The 26,564-nt window shown below is 40.7% G+C and overlaps 3 protein-coding genes across 3 annotated transcripts in view; 1 reads left to right on the plus strand and 2 right to left on the minus strand.

Annotated features, from left to right (window-relative positions):
• LTB (lymphotoxin beta) overlaps window positions 1-26,564 on the minus strand; it is a 61,788-nt gene that overhangs the window by 4,415 nt on the left and 30,809 nt on the right. The window lies entirely within an intron of this gene.
• Window positions 7,097-9,625, plus strand: LST1 (leukocyte specific transcript 1). The gene is made up of 4 exons (XM_069073707.1): window positions 7,097-7,205; window positions 7,449-7,544; window positions 9,100-9,122; window positions 9,281-9,625. The coding sequence occupies exons 1-4, from the start codon at window positions 7,193-7,195 to the stop codon at window positions 9,407-9,409; spliced, it is 261 nt and encodes an 86-aa protein (XP_068929808.1). The 5' UTR covers window positions 7,097-7,192; the 3' UTR covers window positions 9,410-9,625.
• Window positions 10,279-12,806, minus strand: NCR3 (natural cytotoxicity triggering receptor 3). The gene is made up of 4 exons (XM_069073708.1): window positions 12,747-12,806; window positions 11,122-11,466; window positions 10,600-10,703; window positions 10,279-10,476 (listed from the first exon to the last, which is right to left on the minus strand). The coding sequence occupies exons 1-4, from the start codon at window positions 12,787-12,789 to the stop codon at window positions 10,408-10,410; spliced, it is 561 nt and encodes a 186-aa protein (XP_068929809.1). The 5' UTR covers window positions 12,790-12,806; the 3' UTR covers window positions 10,279-10,407.

The raw sequence follows: 26,564 nt of genomic DNA on the forward strand, positions 1-26,564 counted from the left end.
GGAAGGAAGGAAGGAAGGAAGGAAGGAAGGAAGGAAGGAAGGAAGGATTCTAGCCAGTAGACCCCAAGTTAAGTAGACTTCTTCTGGCCATCAAAATTTACCTTCCTGAAGGGAAGGTGAGGGAGAGGGAGAGGACAACCTGAGTTACTCAACTAGCTAGGTCCCCATTCAAGTAGCTAGGTATACTCACAGTAGACTTTTATTTGAGTGAGGGAGGGCTGTGCAAGATCACCAGACATGGAGGACAATTTGTTCAAAGGCTTAGAATCAGAAAATGGCATGAAGAATACCAAATCAGCCAGTTTGACAGGAGTATAGAATTTGTGACTAGGAATAACAGGTAATCAACCCAGAAAAATGGACTGGAGTCAGATTATGAAGAACTCTAAAGGTTAAAAGAGTTTGGATTTACCCTCAAACTTGGGGAACCACTGAAGCTTTTTTTTCTGGTCAGTTAATTAAAATTAATTTTTAAAAATTATTTATTTTTACTTTTGATAAGATTTTGAGTTCCAAATTTTTTCCCCTTCCCTCCTGCCTCCCACCCCAAGACAGCATGCAATCTGACATAGACTCTACATATACATTCATATTAAACATATTTTCACATTAGTCATGTGTAAAGAAGAATTAGAACCAATGGGAGGAACCCCAAGAAAGAAACAAAAAAAAAAAGAGAGAGCTAATAATATTCTTTGATTTGCATTCATACTCCATGGTTCTTTTTCTGGATGTGGATAGCATTTTCCATTCTGAATTGGAATTCTTTTGGAGTTGTCTTAGATTCTTGCACTACTAAGAAAAGATAAGTTAGTCATCACATAATGTGGCTGTTACTGTGTACAGTGTTCTCCTGGTTCTGCTCACTTCACTTAGTATCAATTCATATATATCTTTCCAGGTTTTTCTGAAGTCTGCCTGCTCATCATTTCTTATGGAGCAATAGTATTCCATTACATTCATATACCACAACTTGTTCAGTCATTTCCCATTTGATGGGCATCCACTAAATTTCCAATTCTTGGCCACCACAAAAAGAACTGCTATAAATATTTAGGTAGATGTGGCTCCTTTTCCCATTTTTATGATCTCTTTGGGATACAGACCTAGAAGCAGCATTGCTGGGTCAAAGAGTATGCATAGTTTTATAGTCCTTTAGGGCATAGTTCCAAATTGCTCTCCAGAATGGTTGCATCAACCACTGAAGCTTTTTAAGCAAGAGGAATGAACTTCAGGAATGTCAGAGAGGATGTTTAGAGAGAAGAGAGACTGGTGGTAAGACTACTAATTAAGAGACTATAGCAATAGTCCAGATGAAGGTTTGAAGAGAGATAACGAGGGTTTGTTGTGTAAGTAAAGAGAAAGGGATGAATGTAAGAGATATTGAGTTTGCGGAATTGACAAGGTGTGGAATTGCTTGGATGTAGGATGAGAATGGAAGTGAAAAGTAGAAAATGTCACCTAGATTTTGAAACTGGATAACTTAGAGAATGGCGATTCCTTTAATAGACAGAGGAAAGTTATGAGAAGGGGAGGAAAGGAAGGGAAGATAGGAGGAAAAATAATGAGTTCTGTCTGAGACACGTCAAAGATGCAGAAATAGCCTTCAGAAGAGAGATGAGGAGAAAGATGTATAAATATGGGAGTCATCTGCAAAAGAGATAATTATTAGAATCCATGGGTCATTGATGAGATCACTAAAAGAGAGAATGTAGAGAAAAAAAAACCCTGGACAGAGGCTTGGGGTATACTCATTCAATAACAGCATGGTGATAATAGTGCTGTGAAGGACTATTAGGTAGATAGAGATCCATGATAGAGCAATGCCATAAATCCCAAGGAGGAGAAAGTGTCTAGAAGGAGATGGGCTGTCATAACATTGTCAGATACTGTAGAGGGGTCATAAAGGATGAGGTCTGAGAAAAGGCCACTGAATTTGTCAATAAAGTGATCACTGGTGACCTTGGAGAGAACAGTTTTAATTGAGTAGTAGGGATAGAAGACAGAATATGAAGGGTTGGGAAATGAACAGGAGATGTTAAAATGGAGAAAAAGTGGCATAAGAAGTTTTCCTTACAAGTATTATTTTAAGGAAAACATGTAATCCCCAAAGTACTGCACTAGTATGACTGATGGTCATACTACCTTCTTATATCCTAATTAATATTTTTCCCAGTATCATGTAGTTTGGGGAACAAAATGAGGAAAAATAGTCTCAGAAAAATGACCATCCTCTTTTTTTCCCTCATCTTTGTCTCTCATGACAGGAAGAAGGAAGAGGGAAGGAGGATCAAGGTGGCAAGATTTTGGGTTCAGCATGGACAGGTCTGACTTTGCCTTTTGGCCTTTTTCCCTATAGACTTAGAGCTTCAGAAAGGTGAGACTGCCCCTGCTGATGCATCTGAACCAGACTTATGGGGGAGAAGAGGCTAAGGTCCGGAGAACAGGCAGTCAAGAACCATTGTGCAGAAACAGCAACCAAGACACTGTGAAACCTCTGGACTGGTAAGAAGATCAGGAGACTAATCATTTCTTGTCACTCCCCCAAATTTCTTCAGTGTTCTCACTCTTCTAGACCCAGACCTAGAGCTGGGCCCTGAACTCCATTCAACACTATTCCCCTTATCCATTGTCCATGAATCTTTGGGTTTGAAAGGAAGTTCTAGGATATGACATATGTAACATGTGTAAGGGTACTGAAATTTTTCTGCTTGCAACTCTTCTAAGTTAAACTGTATGGCTACAGAAAGTTGATTGACTGGGCTTTATAAACAAAGAGGGTCATTCAGATGGAAGAAAGAAAATCTCAGATACAAGGCTTGTGGGGCATAGCAAGCTAGAGATTTTCCTATTTTAATAATCCTGAAAATATTTTATAACAACTACTGAGGTGAGTTCATTGAATGGTGGTGGTGGTGGTGGGTGTGTGCAAGTGTGTGAGTGTCATGTGTGTGTATGTGTGTGTGAGAGAGGAGAAGAAAAAGGAGGAGGAGGAGAAGAAGAAGAAGAAGAAGAAAAAGGAGAAGGAGAAGGTGGATGATCCATCCAGTACAATAGCTTGTTGGAAGTGGGAAGGGGGGTCTGAGATATCATGGGATATTTCAGAGGAAGACTTTTTCATTTTAGGTGGAGACCAGAGTAATTCTGATAGGAGCACTTGGATTGAAAAGATTTCCATCTGTTAGACAAATTATATATCACATGTACTCTTTGATTTGGTGTAGCTAGGTGGCATATTGAATATAGTGCCAGGCCTGGAGTCAAGAAGATTCATTTTCCTGAGTTAAAATCTGGCCTTAGACACACACTAGCTGTGTGACCCTGGGAAAGTCATTTAACCCTGTTTGCCTCTTCTTCCACATCTGTAAAATGGGATGGAGAAGGAAATGGCAAAGTACTCCAGTATCTGTCAAGAAAACCCCAAATTAGAGTCATGAAGAGTCAGACACAACTGGAAAATGACTGAATAACAACTCCTTGATTAGCACAACAATCCTCTAGCTTGCTTAAGGAAGACAATGCCCAAACTGGCTGCTGGTATTGCAGCAGCAATCCAAATGTCATATGGAGTCCCTGAAAGGGGTTCCATTAGAACACAGTCAACGATATGAAGTCCCTGAAAGGGGTTTCATTAGAACACAGTCAACAGCTGTGTCACATGATTACTAATATTATTAAACTTCAACACACTTTCCTGACACATAGTAGGTACTTAGCAAATACTTGTTAATTGATGGCCTGATAAGAGGAAGAAAGATAAGTAGATTCAGTTTTTTGATACAATGACCTGGATTAAGGCTAATTGGCTGGCAGAGGAAGAGAAAGAATTCCTTGAAAAGGAAAGGATGGAGACCTGGGCATTTGTCTTCCCTATTTGGTTTGTCAAGTGTTGCCCTGAATAGTGCCCTGTGTTGGTCACTTAGGAGGAAAGAAAAGGAAGGAGCAAACACAAGGTATACTTTCCATCCATCACCCTAAAGAGAGCTCCAAGGCCAAAAGGAGTCTCTATTCTCATTCTCAGGACAATCCTTCTCTGATACAGGAAAGAGGACACTGGGCCCCTAATGCTGAGCATTTAGGGGATACTATGTAAGACAGCAATCAGGAATAATCAGGGAAGGCTGCTTAGAGGTCTTGATCCTCTCAAGACTTGGATGTAAAAGATATGTGTCATGGGGAAGAGGATTGTGGGGGACCCTGATCTATATAGAAGGGAATATGGTCCAACCCCACAGCCCATCTTCCCCTCTCTGAGTGCTGTAGGATGATCTACAATGGGAGATTGAGTGGAAAGAGGGAGAGGAATAATAATCTTCTGTTCTGCCCCAGGAAGCAAAGCTCATTCTGGAGTCTACATTTTCCAGGTCAGAGACCCTTGGTAGTTGCAAAACTGGATCTCTAAGGGTGGTGGGGATTAGAAAGAAGAAGGATGGACCAGGACAGATGCTATAGGGTCAGATGATTAACTTCTCAAGAGTATCATGACTGAAGGACCAGCCTAAGGAGGGAGAATTGGTGTCTGAGAGTCTGGACATCTGGGTCCCTTGAGGTAAAAGAGACTGGAATGGGTAGTGGGGGTTGGGGAGGTGGAGAAAGTTCCTCTTAAGTTCTTCTTAAGGTCCCTTAAATTTTAAAAATCATTATCCTTTTTCCCACTCTTTACCCTCCCCCACTGGACAGTAAGTATTTTCACCCTGCCCCCATCATAATGTAGAACTCATGAGTTCCCAGTTCCCAAGCTCTGGTCAGTTATGTCTGGCCCTGGGGTGGAGTCAAGAGCCCCACTACTCTGAAACAGGAACCAGTGGTTGGAGGACAGGAAGTGTAAGGGCAGAAAACTTGAGGCCAGTTACAGGCAACCCTCCTCTCTTCCTCCCCTCTCTACCCTCAGCTGTGTCTGTCTCTGGGGACCAGTTTTTCCTATCAGTCATGTAGGGCAACCCCTATTTAAAAAAATTTTTTTCTATGAACAGATATCTGTTTTCCCTCTGACTCCTCTAATTGAAAAAGACAACAAAAACAAAATTCTTGTAACAAATATGCATAATCAAGCAAAACGAATTTTCATATTGGCCAGATCCAAAAAATATATCTCTTTTTGCACACAGAGTACTTCACCTCTCTGTCAGGAAGTAGGGGACATGTTTCATTATGAGTCCTCTGGTGTCATGGTTGGTCATTACATAAATCAGAGTTCTTAAGTCTTTCAAAGTTGTTTGGTTTTAGTTGCTTAATTATTTTTATTATATAAATTGTTTCCCCCTTTGACCTAGCAATACCACTTCTAGGGCTGTATCCCAAAGAGATCGTACAAGTGAGGAAAGGACCCATTTATGCACAAAAAATATTTATAGCAGCTCTTTTTGTGATGGCAAAGAATTGGAAATCAAGGGGATGCCCATCAATTGGGGAGTGGCTAAACAAGTTATGGTATATGAATGTAATAGAATACTACTGTGGTATAAGAAATGAGGAGCAGATGGATTTCATCATAACCTGGAGAGACTTATATAAACTGATGCTGAGTGAGGAGAGCAGAACCATAAGAACTTTGTATACCATTACAGACACATTGTATCTGTGATGACTGACTTTGATAGACTGGGCTCCTTTCAGCAACGAAAGGTTATGAGACTACTCCAAAAGACTCATGATGGAAAGAGATATCCTCATCCAGAGAAAAGAACTACAGAGTCTGAATGCACATTGAAACAAACTACTTGCTCTCTCTTTTGTGTTTCCTTTTGTTTTGTTCCTTCTTTCTCGTTGTTTACTCCATTGGTTATGACTCTTCTTTATGACTTGACTAATGTTTAATTCGAAGGTATTTGTAGAACCTATATCTGATTGCATGCTGCCATGGGAGAGGAGGGGGGAGGAGAGGAAAAGGGAGAAAATTTGGAATTCAAGGGATTATGGAATTGAATGTTGTAAACTAAAAGTAAATAAATAAAATTTTTAAAAAGAAAAGAAATAAATTGTTCCCCATATTTTGCCCACTTTTGTATCAGCTCATACAAGCCTTTCTGGGTTTCACTGAAATTGTCCCTTTTATAATTTCTTATGGCACAATAGTATTGTGTTACACTCATATGAGGTAATTTGTTGAACCATTCCACAATTGATGGGCACCTCTTAGTTTCCAGGTCTTCTCTACTATAAAAAGAGCCGCTACAAATATTTTTTTACATATGACTTCTTCCTCTTGATCTGATCCCTTTTGGGGTATAGGGTTAGCAGTGATATTGCTGAATCAAAGGGTATACACAGTTTAATGACTTTTGGAGAATAGGTCCAAACTGATTTTTTAAATGGCTACATCAATTCATAGCTTCACATAGTTAATGTGCCTATTTTCCCCTGGACCCTCCAACATTTGTCATTTTCCTTTTTTAAAATTTTTATCAACTTTACCAATCCTGATGGATGTGAGGTAGAATCTTGGAGTTGCTTTAAATTGCATTTCCTTAATTATTAGTGATTTAAAGCATTTTTTTTCATATGACTCTTAGTAACTTAGATTTCTTCCTTTGAAAATTGCCTGTTCATGTCCATTTATCAATTGGGAAATGACTCTTATTCTTATAAATATAAACCAATTCCTTATATGCTTTGGAAATAAGACCTTGTTCAGAAAGACTTGCTACAAAGATGTTTCCTTTCTAATTTTAGCAGCATTGGATTTGTTTGTGCAAAAAATCTTAATTTTATGTAATCAAAATTTTTTTCTATTCTGTGATCTTCTCTATCCTTTGTTTGGTCATGAACTCTTTCTCCCTTATTCACAGACCAGAAAGGTAATTTCTTCCTTGCTCTTTTAATTTGTTTATGTCATCCTTTATGTCTAAGTCACAGATCCAACTGGAGCTTATCTTGTTATGCAGTGTTGGCCCATGCCTAAATTTCTTTCCAGTCTTCCTAGCAGTTTTTATCAAATAATCAATTCTTATCCTAGTAGCTGTGGACTTTGGGTTTATCAAACACTGGGCTACTGTGACAATCCCCTTTTGAATTACAGCTGAAGGAGCTTTCCCTGCTTCAAAAAATATGATGAAACAGCCTTTAATATTCAGCAAGCCCCACGCCCCTTGCTCCAGATTCCTTCTCCTTTTGTGTGAGAGCCTTTTTTTTTTTCAACAAACCAACCATAACTTGCTATAATAAAGGTGCCCAGTGGAACCTGGAAGACAAAATGAAGATTTTGGGTATGAAGTAGGGGGAGAGAGGAAAAGAGAGGGAGACCTAAAAGGGAGGAGATATGAGGTGAGCTCTTTGAGCTCGAATACAAGCTAACTCTGTAAGTGATACACTATCTTGTAGGAACTAAAGTATTGTGAGATGTCTCTAATGAAAGTTGTACTTTCTCTAATTTGAGGGTGGAGTGTATCATCTAGATAAAAGGAAGACATGGAATACTAATGCCTGACAAATTGTTTTCTCTCCTGTAGAAACCTACATATTGGAGGCAATAGGAGGGTTGGAGGGTCTCCTGCTCCTGTTTGTACTCATTCTGTCTGTCTGTACATGCCAGCTTCGAAGAAGAGGTAAGCCTTGGAGACAGTCATAGGCAACCCTCCTCTCTCCTTTGTGTAATGATTGAAACTAAGGTAAACTGAGGCACAAAGTTCCTAGAAAATTGCCAATAAAGGGGTCTTTAGCTCCCCAGCAAGTCAAAAGGGGACAAATGAGGGCAGATTATTTTTATAGACAAATGGAGAAGCATCCAAAAACTAGAAGGCAGCATCATAGATGGGAAAACAGTATGATTGGTTGGAAATTGGGAATGCAGGCTAGAAACAACCCCTCCTTCCATCTTGTCACTACAGAAAGCTCACTCAGGGCTGCAAGACTAGTTAATATCACAGCAACAACAAACCAGACTTTTTTGAAGGACAGTCAATGTTACAGAGATAACAGACCAGATTCCTTGACATCTACCTGCATCCTTCAGGGATAACAGATTACAAAAGAAAAGAACAGTGACTAGCAGAAAAACTGAACTTCTAAACTTAATTAACTCAGAGAAGAAAGCTGAACTTCTGAACTTAATTCATAGACAAAATAATGTGACTTAGGCAGTATACAAAATGTAGGCAGTGATACAGAATAGAATCAATTTGATTTTCTTACTCCCCTCTTTACCCTCAGCTGCATCTGTCTCTGGGGACCAGCTTTTCCTACCAGCCATTTATGGCAATCCCCTCTTTTTAAAAAAAAAATTAAGGTGGTTTTTTTCATGAGCAAAAATTGATTTTCTTCCCCATCCCTCTAATTGAAAAAAGACAAAAACAAAAAACAAAACTCTTGTAACAAATATGCATAATCAAGCAAAACCAATTCCCATACTGTCCATGTCCAAAAAATATAAATTTTTTTTGTATCTGCCCATACATACATCCCACCTAATTTTCTCCAAGTGCCCTCCCCTAGCACCACAGCACAGGCCCTCCTACTCTCCCCCACCCCCACCCCCCTACCCAGTGCCCAAGACAACTCTTCCTGAGAGACTCAGTGTAAGGAAGTTATCAAGCTCAGGACACCTTTTAGTTTTGGTTTGGTTTTTTTTTAGCAACTGGGGTTAAGTAACTTGCTCAAGGTTACACGACCAGTTATTTCTGGGTGTGGTGCCAAGTATCTGAGCCCAGATTCAATCCCAGGTCATCCCGACTCTGTGGCCAGTGCTCTCTTACTCACTCTGCCACCTGGCCACCCCTAGGCCTAAAAACCAGTTATCTTTTTTTTTAAGCAATTGGGGTTAAGTAACTTGCTCGAGGTTACAGGGCCAGTTATTTCTGGGTGTGGTGCTAAGTATCTGAGCCCGGATTTGATCCCCAGGTCATCCTGACACTGGGGCCGGTGCTCTTACTCGCTTCAGGACACCTTTTAGATGGTCACTTGGGATGTAGTTTCCCTGGATAGAAAGATGAGGGGATTGAATGGTCTAGAAGCGAGCTCTCTGAGAACAGAAACTGTTTCAATTTTCCATTTGTATTCCCACAGCACTTAGCACAGTGCTTGGCATATAGTAAGTGCTTAATAAATATCTTTTATTCATTCATTTAAAAAAATGTTTGCTGAGTTGTCTTTTTTTTTTTACAGTGATGAGGTTGGAGAGGAACAGGGTGAGTTCTGGGGGTCTGTTGGGGTGTGGGGAAAGGGCCTGGAATTAGAAATGTAGAGACTGGGGATAAGGTTGGAAAGAATAAACTAAGAAAGGAACTGCTGACATGGAGGAGACCTGCCTCCTGACCCTCCTGACCATGTTCCCTCATTCCTTTAGGATGGTTCTTTGGAGTATCAGCTTCATTATGCATCTCTCCAGGGACTTACAGCTGGCTTAAGGGAAGGAGCTGGAGAACTTCCTCAGAATGATCCCAGTGGGGACTATGCCTGTGTTAAGAAGAATTAGCCAAGCCTAATTGCAACTGCAGAGGTCATATCCAAGAAGTTTGTACCAATGGGACCCCAGAAATAGTGATGAAGCCCATCAGACATGCTAAGTGACAGTGGGGAGGCCCAAGCTTCAGTCTGGTGATGATCCTGCCATCTTCTTATCCTACCCCAAGATCTCAACTAAAGGAGAAGACTCTCAGTGAACCCAATAAAGTGTGTTTTGTTTCCATCACTTTAAACGTCTCAGGCCTCCCAGTGTATTGCAAGACCTAAATTCAAAATAGGCATTTCCAGGTCCAAGATGGTCTTCCTTCATCTTCTCCTCTCTAGGATAGGGGGTTCAATTTTCTGTTGGGAGAGAGGGTTGTGGTTTGGAAAGGAGTGAAGAAATCCAAGGACCCCAGATCTCTTCAGAAGGCTGAAGAACAGTTTTGTTTACCCACTGACGTACAAAATTTTAACGAGATTGAGGAATTTGAAGAATAGAAATATGATCCTATTGCTATAAACAAACAAATGAGTAAGTAAATAAATACATTTTAATACATTACAAAAAAATTCCCTTCAGGTAGAAACTCTGAGAGGAGGGAAGTTTTGAGCTGTACTCTTGAGGTTGGAGCTAGAAGGACCTTAGACATAATCTGGTACAACAACCTCATTTTATGGATTAGAAAATTGAGTCTTAGAGATGATGTGACTAGCCCAAGGACAGAGGGCTGGTTAGTGTGTTTCAGAGAATTCAAGACTCCCAAATCTATGGTACTCTTCCCATCATACCATCATACAAAAATGCGAACCTGAGTTCCTCATTATTAGGAATTGTTTCCCTTATCCTCCCCCAACCAACAAAACTCTAAATTCTGAGCTTGAGGGAAGGGAATTTATAGAGAGCATGGGAACAGACAGGTTTGGGGGAGAGGAGGGCCTCTAGAAGGATAAAAGGGAAAAAGACAAAAGTAGTTGATTGCGGGGTAGCTGGAGGTTTATTGGGATTCTCTTGGGAAGTTCCAGGTGTCACACTTCATTTTCAGGGCACTGTGAAAGAGGTAAAAGGGTTCTCTGGTGTCCTTTGGTGAAGGCGACCTAAGAGAAGAGAGATGTAGAGTGACAAAGGGCTCTAGCCCCTTATTTCTTTGCATCTCTGCTTCTCCTCACTTCTCTCTCAGCCATCATCTTCCTTCCACACCCATTTACATCATTACTCACTTGTCTCTTGTAATACAGAGTGGTCCCTATTACCACAAAGGCCAAGCTGAAAATGTAGAGGGCTGCTCGAAGGAAGAGTGGGAACACCTTTGGCCAAGGAGAGTCTGGATTTGGGGAAAGAATTAAGGAAAGGACTATGGAAAAGAATATTTTGATTTCTGAAAGAAGTTGGCATAGTGGAGATGTAGGGAAGAAGAAAGTTCTTGCCTACCAATTAGAGCATGGGGAGAGCTATTCAGCATAGTGCCTTCTCTCTGAGATTACTCCCACTTACACTCTATACATCTTGAATGTACGTAGTTGTCTCCACCATTAGAATGTGAGCTCCTTGAACACAGAGGATGTATTTTTACATCTCTTTATATTCTCAGTGCTTAGCACAATGCCTAGCACATAGTAGGAACTTAATAAATGATTGTTGACTAAGAAGGCCCATTTCCTGGAATCAAGAAAAGAAGTAAAAGAGAAGTGTGTGTATGTGTGTGTGTGTGTGTGTGTGTGTGTGTGTGTGTGTATGCTCACCTTCCTTCACCACCAGTCTGGTGCCTTCTCCAGTTCCAATCCCTGACCCTAGTATCTCCACCTTGCACAGGTAGACTCCAGCATCGGATAATCTGATGTCCCGTATCTGTAGCTCAACCACTCGGTCCCAGAGGAATTGGGCTTGATCGGAGGCGACTAGACGGCCCCTGAATTCCAGTGTCTTGTTATTCACCTCCCTGTCTGGGGCTACCATATTCAGGTACCAGGTGGCAAAGCCAATGGCAGGGCCCTCCTGACTGATGTTGAACAAGCAGGAGAGGGAGACAGAACCACCCTCTTGGGCCTGGATCCTGGGGGGCTGGAAGATTGAGAGAGAAGAGGAACCTGGGGGATAGACAAAGGATGATGATGGGGAGGAGGTTTTCCTGTTCTAAGGAGAGCAGAGGATGCAGAAAGGTTTTAACACCCCAGAAATGGGAGCCAGTGGGGAAAAGTCACGTGATTAAGCAACTGAGGATGCTAATGACTTGCCCCCAGATGAGCCCTAGCTTTCTTTTCCAAAGTTTCTTAATACTGCTTTTTTGAATAAGAAACTCAATTCTTTCTCCTCACCTCATTATTCTTTACTTTTCTTCACTGATTGACCTTTTGGGGTAGTTATTTTTTAGGGAAGTTCCACAATTCATCCAGCCTTGTTGTGAAGAAGCCTAATTAATTGACTCTGGTTAACATCTTCAGCAAAGCCCCAATACTTGATAGTAAACAAATCTCACTAATTTTTTCATTAATGAATAATACTAATTAATCTATATCAGGCCTGCACAACATATGGTCCACAGGCCAGTTTCGTTCTGCCATACAACAACCAACCATCATCAGTCTGTCTCTAGTCTAACCTAAGTACACCCTGAAGAAGCTTAGAAGTTGTGCAGTTCTGATTTATATACTTGAGGAACAGCACTAATTAATTCTAGTGATTAAGTTCTATAGCTAAAACAATTGATTAAATATTAGTGAACGTTACTAATTAAGGCTGTTCATTTCAAAACTCTTATTGAAGCACTACAGTTATTTAAAATTAACTTCATTAAGAAAGCTACCATTCTAACTAATCATCATAACCCATTTCTTTCTTTAGATGACAGATCCACATAATTTATTGGGTTTTTAATAAACCCTTCTCTTCCAGTCCCTTTCTCCTGTTTAGGGGAAATTGAGCTTCCTAGTGAGAAACAAGGCTTAAATAGGCCACGTTTTGGTGTCTCATCTTTGGAGAAGTATCATGAAATAATAGATGTCCAGGGTATCCAGTCAGGAAATGGAGAAATTCAGAAGAAGGTAAAGAGGGTGGGAGGAGGGGAAGGGAAACAGCAACAGCAAATAGCTAACAGTCCTGGCCTGAGAAACTTGGAGGAAAGAAGGGGAAGGGAAGGAACACCATGTCCCATCTCCATGGAGGGTAGCTCCTATTCCCATTCACCTAGTGCTGCCTGTTCCCCTTCTGGGCCCAGGTATCTGGCCCATTAACCCACAGCTCTTACCTATCTATGACTCCTTAGGGACCTTGACCTTCCTTTCCCTGATCCCTGTTTCCCTTGGGCAACTCAGTATCTTCCACCCTCTCACAAGCTCCCCTGCTCCCTTCAGGGAGCCATCCCCATCACCTGGGCATGCAGAGAGAAAGATGAAAAGCAGCTTCCATGCCATGCTGGAGGGTTTGAGAAGAGGAGGACTAGAGGGACGGAAGTGCATATGAAAAAGGATGAACAATTTCTCAGTGACCAACCACGTTCCTCACCCGATGGCAGGGTGGTTGAGCTTTCTGCTGCAGCATGGGGCTGGTGCTACATGCCAAGGACCACAAACACTTCAGGGTGTTAAATTTCAGAGACAGAATCAGGCAATGTAAGACTGAGTCTCATAAGAAGCAAGGGGTTAGGACACCCCAGTTTCCAAAAAGAAAGTTTGCAGTGATCAGATTGGGGTTTTGCAGTGATCAGATTGGGGTAGAAGGTGCAGAGAGGAACATTAGCAAAGTGCCAGCACATTTGTCCCTCAGACAGGGGCTAGAAGGCATTTCCAGCTCCAAAGGAAGTACTTCAGTCCTTCCCAGCTACATTCATAATTGGAGTTGTTTTTGTTTTTTTTGGGAGGCAATTGGGGTTGACTTGCCCAAGGTCACACAGCTAGTTTTTTTTGTGTTAAGTGTCTGAGGCCACATTTGAATTCAGGTCCTCCTGACTCCAGGGCTGGTCCTCTATTCACTGCAACACCTAGCCACCCCAATAATTGGAGTTGTTCAAAAGATAAATGGGCTGCCTCAGAAAGTAGTGGACTCCCACTGTATGATTTGGGGGTGGGGGATGGTTATGGGGAAAAGTAAAATCTGACCATGTCATTCCCCAACTCAATAAACTCTAGTGGCCCCCTATTGCCTTTAGGATAAAATATAAACTATGTTTAACTTTCAAAACCCCATACAACCTAGTCCCCAAATTTCTTTCCAGCTTCATTACTGTAATGGCATTACTCCCCCTCCTTCACTGGGCAGTCCAGTCACACTGGCCTTCTCATACATGACATTTCCTCTGTGGTCTCTGGACCTTGACACTGGCTATCTCCCTGCATCTGGAATGCATTATCTCCTCACTTCCATCTCACAGAATTAATTCCTTTCTCTTCAAGACAAAACTCAAGTACCATCTTGTACAGAAAGTCTCTCAGATTCCCCCACCTATTACTGCCCCCACCAAACCACCTTGTATCTAACTACTTTGTATTTATTCTCTGTAAACAGTCTGTATATATTTACCTAATGATTTGTTCCTCTCCCCTCCCCCACATTAGAAAGCATACTCCTTGAGAGAAGGCATTATTTCATATTTTGCATTTGAATCCCTGCACTAACACAATGCTGATACCTATAAATCAGCTAATGAATGTCCATGGGGCAGCTATGTGTCACAGTGGATAGAATGCCCAACTTGAAGTCAGAAAGACTCATCTTCCTGAGTTTAAATCTGGCCTCAGCTGTGTGACCCTGGGCAAACCCTGTTTGCCTTAGTTTCCTCATCTGTAAAATATTCTGGAGAAGGAAATGGCAAACTACTCCAGTATCTTTGCCAAGAAAACCCCAAATGATAGAGTGGTACATCAGTGGAATAGATTAGGTATACAATACAATGTAGTAAATCACCATAGTAAACTTTGGGGACAAAAAACTCACCATTTGACAAAAATTGCTAGGAAAACTAGAAAACAGTATGGCAGAAACTAAGTATAAACCAACACCTTACACTTTATATCAAGGTAAGGTCAAAATAGGTACATGATTTAGACATAAAGGGAGATATCATAAGCAAATTAGGGGAGCATAGAATAGTTTACCTGTCAGATCTATTGAGAAAAGAAGAATTTATGCCCAAACTAGATAGAGAAAATTATAAAATGTAAAATGATAATTTTTATTATATTAAATTTAAAAGGTTTTTCACAAACAAAACCAATGCAACCAAAATTAGAAGGAAAGCAGCAAACTGGGGGAAAATCTTTACAGCAAATATCTGTGATAAAAGGCCTCATTTCTCAAATATATGGAGGTCTGGGTCAAATTTATAATATAAGTCATTCCCCAGTTAATAAATGGTCAAAGGATATGAACAGGCACTTTTCAGACAAAGAAATCAAAGCTATCTATAGTTATATTTAAAAAAATGTTCTAAATCACTATTAATTAGAGAAATGCAGATTAAAATGACCCTGAGGTACCACTTCACACCTATCAGATTGGCTAATATGACAGAAAAGGAAAATAATTAATACTGGAGATTTGTGAAAATTGAGATACTGACACACTGTTGGTGGAGTTGTGAAACTGATCCAAGCATTTTGGAGAGCAATTTGGTACTATATCCAAAGGGCTATAAAACTGCATATACCACTAGTAGGTCTATATCTCAAAGAGATTTTTTTAAAAGGGAAAAGGACCTATTTGTACAAAAAATATTTATAGCAACTTTTTTTGTTGTAGGTAAGAATTGGAAATTTTGGGAATGCCTATCAATTGGGGAATAACTGAACAAGTTGTGGTATATGGTTGTAAAGGAATATTATTATGCTATAAGAAAATATAAGCACAATAATTTCAGAAAAAAAAACCTGGAAAGATTTACATGAACTAATGCAGAGTGAAGTGAGCAGAACCAGTAGAACATTGTACACAGTGACAGCAACATTATACAATGAAAAGCTGTAAATGACTCAGCAATGCAATGATCCAAGACAATTCCAAAGGGCTTATGATGCAAAATGCTTCCAGAATAAAACAGAAAGCATTTTAATACAGACAGAAGCATATGAGCGCTCTCTCTCTCTCTTCCTTCCTTTCTGTTTTCTTCCACAAAATGATTAATACAGAACTATGTTTTACATGATTGTACACATATAACCTATGTCAGATTGCTTAGTGTCAATGGGAAGGGGTAGGGGAGGGAGAGAGAGAGAATTTGGAATTCATTAAAAAAAACACAAATATTAAAAACCATTTCAATATATAATTGGGGGGAAATAAAATATTATTTTAAAAAGAACCCAAACAGGAGTCAGACAGAATGGAAAAACAACTGCACAACAACAAAAATGAATGTTAGATGATTGTCTGATTAAAGAGGAAACAAATGCATTCTTCAATAGGATGGGGGGAGGGGCAGAGACTGCAGGATTAAACATTTAGATATTTTGTTCTTCCCCCTACCTTCCTTTTGTCAGTATTCTCTCATCTCATTTCCAAAAACTCGACTTCTCTTTCCTCACCTTTAACCAGGATGTGGCTTCTCTGTCCTTCTGAGGTACAGCAGGGCAGGACTCTGCCTCACAGGAACCCCATATAAGGCTATGACTAACTCCTAAACTTCACCACAAGATACCCAGTCCTAGAAACAGCCTTCTATTCTCTTGTTTCCAGATCATCACCTTTCCTGAAATTCTTCAAAAAGTAGATTCTTGGGGTGGCCAGGTAGCACAGGGAGTAAGAGCACCGGCCCCAGTGTTGGGATGACCTGGGGATCGAATCAGGGCTCAGACACTTAGCACCCACCCAGAAACACCTGGCCATGTAACCTTGAGCTATTAACCCCAATTGCTTAAAAAAAAAAAAGTAGATTCTCCAGGCTTACTCAGAGGAAGGTGTCCAGGCTAGATAAGGTACTTTCAAGAACTATTACAGAGATAGCAAAGGAAAGGAAATGTTAAATGTCAGAGTTACACATCACATACATTTTATCTGTAGGAACACATCATCCAAGCATTAAGTACCTATCTTTTGCCTTTATATCCCAGCAGCATGGCCTGGCACATGTTAATAAAACCTAGAAATTCTGCCTGGAAAATAATAAGATCCAAACAATGTCTGACACATAGTTAAGTGCTTGAAAAATGGTTGTTGAATTGAATTAGATAGGATTGGATCACTGTTTGTTCATCCTGAAGCTGCTCTAGTCAGTATGGGGGATGGGAAGAGGCAGAATTCATTATCCCTGCCCTCAGGAAGCTTTGAATCTAGCAGTTGAAATTCATTCGTCTAAAACATAAAATAACAAAGGGGATATACCCTGTTTCTCTGCTTGCCTTGCTTATTTCCTTAACTTGTTTTCATCCTGGGCTCAGAGAGATAATTCATAGAGAGAAAAAAGACTGTTAGGAGGGGTGGCCAGGTAGCACAGCAAGTAAGAGCACTGGCTCCAGTGTCAGGATTGACCTGGAGATCGAATCCCGGGCTCAGACACTTAGCACCCACCCAGAAACACCTGGCCGTGTAACCTTGAGCAAATTACTTAACCCCGATTGCTAAAAAAAAAAACCAACTAGAAAAAAAATTTAAAAAAAAGAATCACCTTAAGGACCAAAGATAAAATGTGCTGCCCACCTCTTAACAGAAAGAGGATGGACAGAATGAGACATACATTTGCAGACATGGCCCATGTGTGGGTTTGTTTTGCTTAACTGTGCTCATTTGTCCCAAGGAAGGATCTTTTTTTTTTTTAATAGCTAGGGGAATTTGTTGGGGGAGTGAAGAAATGGGGGCAGTGATAATCACAAAAAAAAAAGTCAAGGAAAAGAGAGTCATTTGAGCATTTAAAAAAACACAGAAGAAAACAGAAGTGGGTTCAGAGGAAAATACAATCAAGAAATTTTAAAACCACCATGCTAAATTTATTATATGCTTCTTAAAAAGAATAATCTATTTGTAATGGAGATTTGCAATTCCAATACTTTTTTTTATTTTTTTGCACATGAAAATGTTCATGTTCATTGGTAGTGGTGGTAAAAACAGAATGATTTGCAAATATTTTTTCTTTTAATTTTAAGAGAAATTTCTGATGATTGGTGTCACAGGAAATTGGTTGCTCCCTCCCCAACTACATCCAGGGTTATGATCAGAAGTCACATGAAAGAAGAAACACTACTTGAACCTTTTCTGGTGCTGTTTTCACTTACTGTCTTTCTTTTCCTGCTCTTATGATTTAGACTTACTAGGCTTCCATGATGGACATGTGTAAGGGTTATGGGATTTAAAGATCTTCCATGCCCCATTGGACTTTCTGACGTAGAAGGAAGGGGCGGAGCAAGAGGAAGCGGAAGCCAAGCTGGAGTTCCTGCGGTGGCTGGCAGTGACGGCGATGGCGGCGGCAGCAGCAGAGGCAGCGGCAGCGGCAGCGCGAAGCCCTTTTTGAGTTAACCAGAATTTCTGCTAAGGACTCCTGCTGAGGACTGCCAGGGGCCGGAGCTGCTGGGAGCGCGCTTCCCGGACGCTGGGTGGTTGCTGTGCGTGGGGAGAGGAGGACCTTTGCCTGAGGTAGCCTGTTCTGTTTTAAAGGCTTGAAAATGTGGGTGCTTTCTACTTTATCTACCTGTGCCAATATCATAACTACTCTGATGGCTTTCACTTTCTGGTTTTGGGACTCAGTTTTTTGGTATCTTAATAAATTTTCTAGTTTATTTCCCCATATGGCAAGCATGATGTATTTTATGATGGATAATTATATCAGCATATTTGTAATCTCCATAGGCATTGTGAATATGGCATTGCTGATACAACATGAGAGTGGCCTGGTGATAACTGGGGCACATAAAAACGTTTAGACACCTTTACCAGTGTCAGCCAGAGACCAAAGCAGCACGAAAGTGAGATGACCAAGTCAGCCTATAGAGTTTCTCAATCCATCTGTCAACAAATCAACAAGCATCCATTAAGCAGTTATTTACTAAGTGTTGGGAATACAAAGAAAAACAAAAAGAAAAGAAAAAGAAACTGTCCCTGCTCCTAAGGGTCTCACAGTCTAATGGCGGAGATGACATGCACATTATGTATGTAAAAATATGCAACTACCGTATGTACGAATAAGATATAGACAGACAGATACATCTATGTCTATATCTCTATGTGGGATAGTTAGGTGGCACAGTGGATGGAGTGCTGGGCTTGAAGTCAGGAAGACTCATCTTTCTGAGTTCAAATGTGGCATCAGACACTTCCTAGCTGTGTGACCCTGGGCAAGTCACTTAACCCTGTCTGCCTCAGTTTCCTCATCTGTAAAATGATCTAGAGAAGGAAATGGCAAATTACTCCAGTATCTTTGCCAAGAAAACTCCAAATAGGGGTCATGAGGAATCAGACATGACTAAAAAGACTGTACAATAACAACAACAACATACACACACACACAATTGTAGACAATCTCGGAGGCACAAGGAAAGCCTTCCTGTAGAAGTTGAGACTTTAGCTGAGACTTGAAGGAAGCCAAGGAAATCAGAAACAGAGCTGAGAAGGGAGAGAAGTCCAGGCATCAGACAACCAATAAAAATGCCTGAAGTCAGGAGATGGAGTGTCCTGTGAAAGGGAAAGAGAAAAGACCAGTGTTACTAGGTGACAGAATATATTGGAAAGGGCAAGGTACAAGGTGTCTAGAAAGGTAAAAAGAGCTAGGTTTTGAAGGTGAAATGGACACCGAGACTGAACGGAGACCGAGACTAGATAAAGGCAATTCAGGGAGCATTTATTGGCCGGTGGCAGACTCAGGAGCTAGGCTCCGTGAGCTGCCCCGAGCCATGGTCAAGGCAAGGTATATAAAGGCAAAAACCACAAGCTTATCTAAGTGTACAGGGTACAGAAAAGCTGCAGCTGGGGTCAGATACAAAGAGTGTCACACTTTTCTGGAGCAACAGCAGGGTTGGTCAAGTTCAAGATGGTCTTTGGGGCCCCTGGCTAGGCACGTACAAGGTACAAGGTGTCTAGAAAGGTAAAAAGGGCTAGGTTATGAAGGTATTTCAAAGCCAAAGGATTTTTATTTGATTCTGGAGGTACTAGGGAGACACTGGAATTTATGGAATGAGGAGGGAGTGTGACATGGTGTAATGGGAATGCAAATTTGGAAGATCTTCCCTGCCCCTAGGCTAAAGTGCACCTGAAGCCTGGGGTGGGAGGCTTGTTTTTCAGTAGATACTTTTTGATTGGCCAGTGGGTCAATAAGGTTGTTACATTCTCTGAGCCAAGAGAAGGCTATATAAGTCCTGATGTGTAGCTTTGTTTTGGGGGCTCACTTTGAGAAGTGTTCTGTGATTTGATCTGTATTCTGGGAAGCCGTTGTCCAGGGCCCCCCCGGCTTTGAAAAACCCAGATGTTGACTGGGTATGGATGTAATGGTTGGACAGTTTGGAAATCTGTCTACTTGATCTGTTTCTGTCTTGATAATTCTGCCTGTATATTCTGAAGTTCGGGGTGCTGACCTTTTCCCCTGAACAAGGTAAATGATATATGTCTGACTGATTAAAGTAAGCTTGTTAACCCATTTTGAGTTGCTTTCCTTTAACAAAGCAGATCCAAGAACCTGTGGTGGCGGCAAACCCTGAGGACGCCGGGGTGCTTGCTGCTGCACATGGTCAGACCTGAACTTTAGGAAGATCATTTGACAGATGGGTAGACAATGAAGTTGAAGCAGAGACCAGTCAGAAGGCTACTGTAATAAATAGTCTAGGCATGAGGTGATGAGGACCTGATCGGGGGTGGTCAGAGAAGAGAAGGGGGAACATAGACAGATAAAACTAAGGTACAATCAACAGGCCTTGGCAACAGATTCGATATGGGGGTAGGCGAGAGGATGAGAGGGATCAAGGAGTGGAGGATGGCACCTAGGTTGTGAGCCTGGGGGCCTGCGAGGATGATGGTACCCTCAACAGTAACATGGAAGTTAGGAAAAGAGGAGAATATGGGGCAGGGGAAGATAACAAGTTTACTTTTGGATATGTTGAGTTCAAGATGTCCAATGCTCAGTTGGAGATGTGAGCCTAGAAGTCACAAAGTGAAACGGTATAAAGGGAGAAGAGAAGACGGCCCAGGACAGAGAGTTAGGGGATACCCATGGCTAATAGGCATGACATAAGTGAAGATCTAACAAAGGAAAACTGAGGAGGAAAACCAAGAGAGAAATGATATCAAAAAAATCTAGTAAGAGAATATAAGGGAGAAGAGGGTGATCGATGGTGTCAAAGGCTGCAGAGAGGTCAAGAAGGATGAGGATTGAAGAGAGACCATTGGATTTAATTAAGAGAACTTTTTAAATTTTATTTTATTTTTATTATATTTTAAATAAATATTTATTTTTATTTTATTTAATTAAGGCAATTAAGAGAATGTAAGTACCTTTGGAGGGATCAATTTCAGTTGAATGATGGGGCCAGAAGCTATACTACAGAGCAGTGGTGTCAAACACAAATAAAATCATAACAAGGATGCATGCAGATACATACTGACTTGGAAAACCATGTTTTAACATTCTCTATATTTTATTGTATTTTTATTTGTTAAATATTTCCCAACTACATTTTTATTCCATTAGGGCAGTACCACAGAGTATTGGGTTGTATACAGAATGTTTAATATCTCTGCCATGCAAAGTAAAGAAGAGAAAGAGAGAAAAGGAAGCAGAACCATGTATTTTTAAGAGAACTTTCTCAAGTTTGGCCAAAGAGTGGAAGCATAAATGGTATGATAGCAAACAGGTTGGAAAGATCAAGTGAGGGTATTTTGAGGATGGGGGGGAAGAGAAGAGAAAGGAAGAGAACAAGCCTACTATATGCCAGGTGCCGTGCTAAGTGCTTTACAAATATCTCATTTGTGCATAGGAAAGACATGGGTGTTTTTCTAGGCAGTAGGGAAGCAGCCAGTAGATGGAGAGAGAGATCAAAGGTAAGTAAAAGAAAAGAGATGATAGAGGGGAAAATCTTGTGAAGAAGATGGGATAAAATGGGCCACTTTTGCATGTGAAGGGGCTTCCTTTTGCAAAGAGAAGGGTCACCTCTTCATGGAGAGAGGGGTGAAGGGGGAGATAATTGCAGAAGGCATCTGAATTGTATGAGAAAAAGAAGAGAAAAGAAGCTTTTGACAAATGGTCTCATTTTTTTCAGTGAAATATAAGGCAAATTCTCAGCTGAGGATATGGGGGAAATGGGAGTCATAGGAGTTTTGAGGAGGAATACAAAGGTTTGGAATAACTGCTATGGTGAATAGGATAGTAAATCAATTAATGAGGTATAAAAGGAATCAGTTGAGATTATGCAATATAAATGTGTAGTGGACCAATTAGTATGTTTTTAAAAATTTTTCCCCAGCTTCACTCAGCAGCATATAAATTGGAGCAAAGAGGGGCAGCTAGGTGGCACAGTGAATAGAGCACCGGCCCTGGAGTCAGGAGGACCTGAGTTCAAATCCAACCTCAAGACACTTAACACTTACTAGCTATATGACCTTGGCCAAGTTACTTAAGCCAAATTGCCCTGCCTTCCCCCCTCCAAAACAACAACAACAACAAAATAAATTGGAGCAAAGGCAGCAGATGGCAGCATACAAGGTAGAAGTTTGGCAGGGTGAGATCAGTGATAGGATAAGGGACTTAAGAGAATAAGAGAGTGTAGAGTTGAACTGGCTTGTCAAGGGGACAAGATGGGGAACAGAACAAAATGAAGCTGTGATGGTCTAGAAGCAAATTAAGGAGGTCAAGGAATTGGAAGAGCAGGGTTTGGAGTTGGAAGACAGAGAGGAGAGGTAGAATAACAACAGATTATTCTCATATAAAGGAATTTCAGAGTTCATAAACATGGATGTGGAACACTTATAGATCATGGCAAGATCAAGGGTATGACCATTTTTGTGGATAAGCTCCCATGGGAAATGAGTATGTTTGAGAGGTTAGACTGTGTGAGGGAATAACAATAAGGATATTATATTGTATTATTGTTATAATCCCTAGTCTTAAGGCAGGATTTAGGGAGGAAAGAAAGACTTCCAACCAGGCACTGAACTTGCTGAAGAAGGAAAGAGTGTCCTGAAGGTCAGTAGGTAACAGCTACCAGAATCTTCATTGGGTGATAAATATGGATTGAATGAACCTCAAAGGAGGAGAGGTTACCGAGTAGTGATGGTAGAAGGAGAGCACTGAAGTGCCTGGTAGGACTAAGGAGCATTCCAATTCTCCCACCATGACTAATGAGGGGTGCTAAAAGTACAACTAGGGATAGAAAGGGAGGCTAGGGAAGTTGTGTCATCATGAGAGAACCAGGTTTCAGTTAGTGCAAGATGATGGAGAAAAAAGAAAGAGGTTTAAGATGAAAGCTGGTTTATTACACATGAAGTAAGCATGCCAGGAAGCACAGTGGACAGCTTGGGTAGCTTTAGAATGGCACATTTAAGGAAGTTGGGTGGAGGAAGATGGTAAAAAAAAAAAGAAGCAGATAGCACAGGATAAAGAATGGGGCTTAGAGGGTGGAGTCAAGATGGTGGAGTAGAAACTGGACTTCCTCACAGCTCCAGCTCCCACCTCCTCCAATTCATGTAAAAAATGACTGGAGACAAACTTTGGAGATACAGAACCCACAAAATGACACAGAGAAGCTAACCTCCTGCTGAGGACAGCCTGGCAGGCCCATAGCAAGCAGCCAGTGCAGCACTCTCGGAGCCGAAAACAGCCCCTCTCCAGCCGGAGGTCTTATCCCCAGGGCGGCCTGACTAGCCTCTGGCTGGAGGGACTTCAGATCACCAGCGGCTATGGTGGTTTCCAGAATTATCAACCCATAGATGCCAGGGACAAAGTGAGAGGTCAGTGCAGTATGGACTTTGGGACCTGGGAATTCAGAGTGCTATCCAACCTTTGCCCCCAGGGTGAGAAACAGCTGAGGTGTACCCCCACCAAGTGGCAGCTTCAGCTCCTGTCCTGCAGAGTGTAGGGGAACCAAGCAACCAGTCTGAGGGGTAATCACTCTTGCTTTAACCTACTAGGATCTGGATTGCTGTTTAGGGTGAATGTCCTGCAGTCATGACCAGCTTGCCAGAGTGTGTGGAGGCTTCAGAGAGTGCACCCAACTAATACCTTTGGCAGCTGTGAAAACCCCAGCAATTGGAACAAAGTTCCCCTCTTTGGTAGCAGAGTTCTACTGTGACAAAAAGTCCAAAAGTTAAGTAATTGAGTGGCAACATGAGCAGGCAAAGGAAGCAAAGCACACAGAGCAACCCAATTTTACACTCCTATTTTGGGGACAAAAAGGATCAAAAGCATGGAACAGGAGGAAGACAGCAAAGTCAGAATTCCTGTACCAAAAGCTTCCAAGAAAAATATGAGCTGGTTACAGGCCATAGAGGACCTTAAGAAGGATTTTGAAAATCAAATAAGAGAAGTGGAAGAAAAATTGGGAAGAGAAATGAGAACCATGCAAGAAAATGATGAAATGGGAGTCAACAACCTGACTGAAGAAAATAATACCTTAAAAAATAAACTAACTCAGATGGCAAAAGAGGCTCAAGAAGCCAATGAGGAGAAGAATGCCTTAAAAAGCCAAATTTGCCAGATGGAAAAAGAATATCAAAGGCTCACTGAAGAGAATCATTCCTTCAGAATTAGATTGAAGCAAATGGAAGCTAGTGACTTTATGAGAAATCAAGATGCTGTTAAACAGATCCAAACAAATGAAAAAATAGAAGGCAATGTGAAATATTTCATTGGAAAAACCATTGAGCTGGAAAATAGATCCAGGAGAGATAATTTAAAAATTATTGGACTACCTGAAAGCCATTTAAAAAAAAAGAACCTAGAAATCATCCTTCAAGAAATTCTCAAGGAAATTTTCCCTGATATTTTAGAACCAGAGGGCAAAATAGAGGTTGAAAGAATCCACCCATCACTTCCTGAAAAAGATCCCAAAAAGAAAACTCCTGGGAATATTATAGCCAGTTTCTGGAGTTCCCAGATCAAGGAGAAAATATTACAAGCAGCCAAGAAGAAAGAATTTCCATATTGTGGAAGTACAATTAGGATAACTCAGGACCTGGCAGCTTCTACATTGAGGGATTGAAGGGCTTGGAATATGATATTCGGGAGGTCAAAGGAGCTGGGATTAAAATCAAGAATCAATCACCTACTCTTCAAAACTGAGTATCATGATTCAGGGGAAAATATGGTCACTCAGTGGAATAGAAGATTTTCAAGCATTCTTGAGTAAAAAAACCAGAGTTGAATAGAAAATTTGACATTCAGATTCAAAAAGCAAGAGAAGTTTGAGACAGTAAACAGGGAAAAGAAATCATAAGGAACTTATCAAAGCTGAACTACTTATATTCCTACATGAAAAAATGATAATTGTAACTTATGAAACTTTTCTCAGTATGAGAATAGCTGAAGGGAATGAAATGTGTATATGTGTGTATGTATATATATATATATGTGTGCATATGTATACATACATATATATGTCTATATAGGAAGGTATATGGGCATATGAATAAATATGTGAGTGTGTGTATATATGTCTATAGGTATACATAGACATAGGGCACAGGACCAATTGAATAGGAAGGGATGATACTTAAAAGGTGAGAATAAGAGATGAGAGAGAGGAATATAATGAGAGGAGATGGGGAGAGACAGAATGGGGTAAATTATCTCATATAGAAGAGGCAAAGGAAAATTGTTACAATGGAGGGGAAGAACAGGAAGGCAAAAGGGAATGAGTCAACCTTATTCTCATTGAATTTGGCTTAGGGATGGAAAGACATACACACTAAATAGGGTATCTCACCCTACAGGAGAGTAGAGGGGAAGGGGAAGAGAGGGGGGATAATGGAAGGGAGGGCAGGCTGGCGGGGAGAGAAGTTGGAAGCACCACTTTTGAAAAGGGAAAGGATCAAAGTAGAGAATAGAACAAGTGGGGGGGATAGGATAGAAGGAAATATAGTCAATCTTCCACAATATATCCACTATGAAAATGTTTTGCATAGCTACACATGTACAACCTATATTGAATTGCTTATCTTTCCAGTGAAGGTGAGTGACTAGGGAGGAAGGGAAAGAATCTGGAATCCAAAGTTTTAAAATCAAATGTTTAAATATATATATATATATATATATATATATATATATATACATATTATTATTAATATTTTACATGTAACTGGGAAATGAGGCATACAGGCACTGGGGCATAGAGATCCACCATGCCCTACTGGAAAGTCAAAGGGGGAATGGAGGAAGATATGGGAGAGAACAGATTGGGGGAGGGGATATTCAGTGGGAACACTGTTTTGGCAGTTGGACTCCTAATTGCCAGGGCTGATTCTCTCTTGAAAATTTGTAACTCAAAATCTTGTGGAAGCAAATGATATAAACTAAAAAATAAAAAAAGAATGGGGCTTTAGCAATGGTAAGAAAATCACTGATATGAAGTGGGGATGAGAGGGTGGAAATGTAGCATCCTATAGAAAGCTCTCATCCTTTTCCCTTAATTTATGATACGCTCCAGTAGGACACTGTTGTGTGACTCTAAATGCATTGTTAGGATACAATTACTTAGATCAGCTTTTGCATATGTAAAGATTACAGCAAAACCACAGATAATAGTATTTAAGTATTCAGTCATGCAAAATTTTTTTCTTATTTTTATATTTTTTGGAGGGCAATTGGCATTAAGCGACTTGCCCAAGGTCACACAGCTAGTTTTTGTGTTAAGTGTCTGAGGCCACATTTGAATCAGGTCCTCCTGACTCCAGGGCCAGTGTTCTATTCACTGTGCCACCTAGCTGCCTCACAAAAATTTTTTTCAAAGACAGTGGTCTGACTTGAATAGAACACACACCAGAAATCTGAATATTAGTTTCAGTCTCAAAACAGAAGGGAAAAAAGTCTAAAAGTCTAAAAGCAAAGAGTAACACAAATATATCCTGGATAAGCCCCCATGGTGTACCGCCACCCCTCCCCAATTTAAAAAAATAAGTTGGGCCCTGTAATGGGAATGCAAATTTGGAAGATCTTCCCTGCCCCTAAGCTAAAGTGTACCTGAAGCCTGGGGTGGGAGGCTTGTTTTTCAGTAGATACTTCTTGATTGGCCAGTGAGTCAATAAGGTTGTTACATTCTCTGAGCCAGGAGAAGGGTATATAAACCCT

The sequence above is a fragment of the Petaurus breviceps genome, unplaced genomic scaffold (genome assembly GCF_028583685.1).
Source record: "Petaurus breviceps papuanus isolate PSGF00001 unplaced genomic scaffold, PetGlider_PUasm1.0 90865, whole genome shotgun sequence".
Lineage (NCBI taxonomy): Eukaryota > Metazoa > Chordata > Mammalia > Diprotodontia > Petauridae > Petaurus > Petaurus breviceps.